This window comes from Austrofundulus limnaeus, unplaced genomic scaffold (assembly GCF_001266775.1).
Source record: "Austrofundulus limnaeus strain Quisiro unplaced genomic scaffold, Austrofundulus_limnaeus-1.0 Scaffold208, whole genome shotgun sequence".
In the NCBI taxonomy this organism is placed as follows: domain Eukaryota; kingdom Metazoa; phylum Chordata; class Actinopteri; order Cyprinodontiformes; family Rivulidae; genus Austrofundulus; species Austrofundulus limnaeus.
Genome location: NW_013952610.1, coordinates 288,494 through 291,175, shown reverse-complemented (window position 1 = coordinate 291,175; position 2,682 = coordinate 288,494). Strand labels below are relative to the sequence as shown.

Sequence of the window (2,682 nt, the reverse complement as noted above, 5' to 3'; positions counted from 1 at the left end):
ATTTAATAGTTTGTGTTAAATTTTAGCATAATTCAACAGTGCTAAACTCTGTAAATATGCTCCACAAGCTAATATCTGTATCTGCTAACCAGTTCAATAAATAACAGTGATTACATCGACTATTTTACATCGATTATTTTATACGATTATTTTAATTTTAAACTGTTACATTATGTTCTGCTCAGATCACATTGAGCTAAATAAGATCAAATCTGCTGACTTGTGTTGTAAAATGAGACGTTTTCCTGTTTATCTTCTGTTAATAAATCCATAACAYAAACAGCTTTTCTGACATTATTTAAAACATTAAATAGATTATATAAACTGTAAAATATTAATAATAATTGGATTAATATTATTATTAATAGGTTTTATGACTTCTACATCATCAGTCCTGTTTTTCTGCTCTGTTGTCAACATGTGCAGTGATGGGAAATCCAGAGTCTTGCCCATTTAGCGTTAGCCGTTAGCTTCTCCAACCAATCACACGGTCACGTGGTTTTTGTGCTCTCCAGCTGTTCTATAGAAACTCCTTGGTTCAAAATTAACTGTCAAAATTCACCGTGTAAAATCTCTGTTTTGCGGCATTTTTTTTTGACAGCTACTTTTGCCGAGTCCTGGTTGTCCTGGGAAGTAGGAATTTCCCCACTTACAAGTGGTAAATTTAAATTGGAACTCCATTACAGTGGGAAACCCCTGTGGGAAAGTGGGAGACTCTTACTTTTACTTTTAATAGTATTTCTGTATTATTTATTTCACATTTAGTCAGTCGTACACGTGGTACTTTTCAGTGCTTATCAGAGGACGTGTGAAAACGCAGTTTCCATGCAGGAAATACCAGGTAGAGCTCAGTTAATATTTGTTAGCTGTGCTCAGACGAGGAATGTGACATTTTGTGTTTAATTAAAGTTAAACAGTAAACATGGGCTATTTGGACGTGTTTAGATCGTAAATTAAAAACCATACAATAACAACTATTGTGATAAATTTAGTATTAAATGACCAAGAGTTGTAATTCTTAAAATCTGTCCATTTGGCAAGTAAAAAAAAGTTTATTTTCAGATATTCTGTTCTGTACAAAGAATTGCCTGTGCCATAGTTTCTAAAATCTTATTTATTTGAATATAAAGTTATATAAAAAAGGCTAAAACAATTTTAAAGTGAAGCTTTAGGAGTTTTATTAGGATAACCACATTTAGACACTTTAACATCAGGCAGATTGTTGTATTAATGAACTTTCTTGTTGCTAAAGGTGCTAAAAAAAACTGTGATTGGTTATAAAGCTGAACTACAAAGTTCATAAAAATGTAAAAGAAAAGAAATTAAAAAATTGCTAATTAAAAAATGTTGCAACCCTTGTAAAATAATCCTAAATAAATACATTTGAGAGTTTTATTTCGTATTTACTTCATCAAATGCTAAATGTATTGTTTTTCATTAAGAGAAAACAGAAAGTTAAATTTGTCTTGAGCCCTGAAACTTGGTGAAACCTGGAGTTTTGACCCCAGTTTTGGGCCACAATAAAAGAACGAATGTAAATGAAAAGCAGCTCACAGATTCTCACCCCTTTATCCAGCAGGCTGTCGAACTCGTCGCTCATCCTTCGAAGCTGCCGGCCGTACTTCTTGGCCGCCCACAGGGAGGGAGGGGCCGACTTGGACCGCCCCCTGAATGGATACCCATCAGTGGGGGTCCCGGGCTCCTCCTCACCCCGGACCGAGAGCTCCCCGTCTCTGGAAGAGGTGGAAATGATGGACTCCGAGTTCAGCCGGATCCGACCGTTCACTACGTCAAAAAGAAGAAACGAGGAAAATCACCAATAAAAAAAAAGATGATTTTGTTTGTTTTTCTGTTTGTTTGTTTGTTTGTTTTCCTACTTGAAAGTTTGAGCTCGGGCAGGTTGAGGCGCTGAGGGCCGCTCCCCTCCCGTCCCGCCGATGGCTGCTTGTTTTCTCCTTCCTCTACCTCCTCCGAAGGCTCTGAGTCGCTGTCAGAAATGGTGAAGTTTGCAGCCATCGTAACATCTGGAGGAAAACATTACAGCAAACATAAACAACGAGCTGAAGAACAAACGTTTTCTCGCTTTCTTGTTTTATTTCAAAGCTTCACAACGACAAAGTTAAAATCAGTTAAACTATAATGTAATGGCTTTTTCATTAACTTTGATAAACGTTAGCAGACCAATTAGCTTCCGCTAAATTAGGTTTTGCCAATTTTAAATCTGCTAACAGCCAACTAACATCAACTAACAAAACTAATTTTACAGTGAGAACTGCATTTGTATTTTGCCTTAAAGTGTTTCTTACCCCACCGTGAAAAGATAACTCCGCCCAAAGGCAAAATTTGAAAAATGCATCAAAGTGGGTAGGGGAGGGGTGGGGTTAGAGAGCAGAGGTGTGGCCAGGACGACAGAACATGACAACTAGCATTAGCATAATTGATGCTACATGGAAAGTGACCACAGTATCGCAGATAGTTACATCTCTGAACGGTCTGAGGTGGAGGATTTTCACCCCACACCAGCACCGGACAGAGGAGGAGGAGCGCTCCAACAGCCTGACAGAAAAAAAATAAAAGCATACAGCTGCAGCTGCTCACAAGATCCATCCATTCCATCCATTTTCTTCCGCCTATCCGGGGTCGGGTTGCGGGGGCAGCAGCTTCAGAAGGGAGGCCCAGACC

General features: G+C 38.4%; 1 protein-coding gene across 1 annotated transcript in view; it reads right to left on the bottom strand.

Moving 5' to 3' along the window:
• badb (BCL2 associated agonist of cell death b) overlaps positions 1-2,682 on the bottom strand; it is a 6,128-nt gene that overhangs the window by 2,086 nt on the left and 1,360 nt on the right. Inside the window, exons 2-3 of the mRNA XM_014019029.1 lie at positions 1,878-2,024; positions 1,565-1,785 (exon numbers count right to left, since the gene is read on the bottom strand). Of these exons, the coding sequence (XP_013874483.1) occupies positions 1,565-1,785; positions 1,878-2,016 (360 nt within the window). The 5' untranslated portion in view covers positions 2,017-2,024. The remainder of the gene's footprint in view (positions 1-1,564; positions 1,786-1,877; positions 2,025-2,682) is intronic.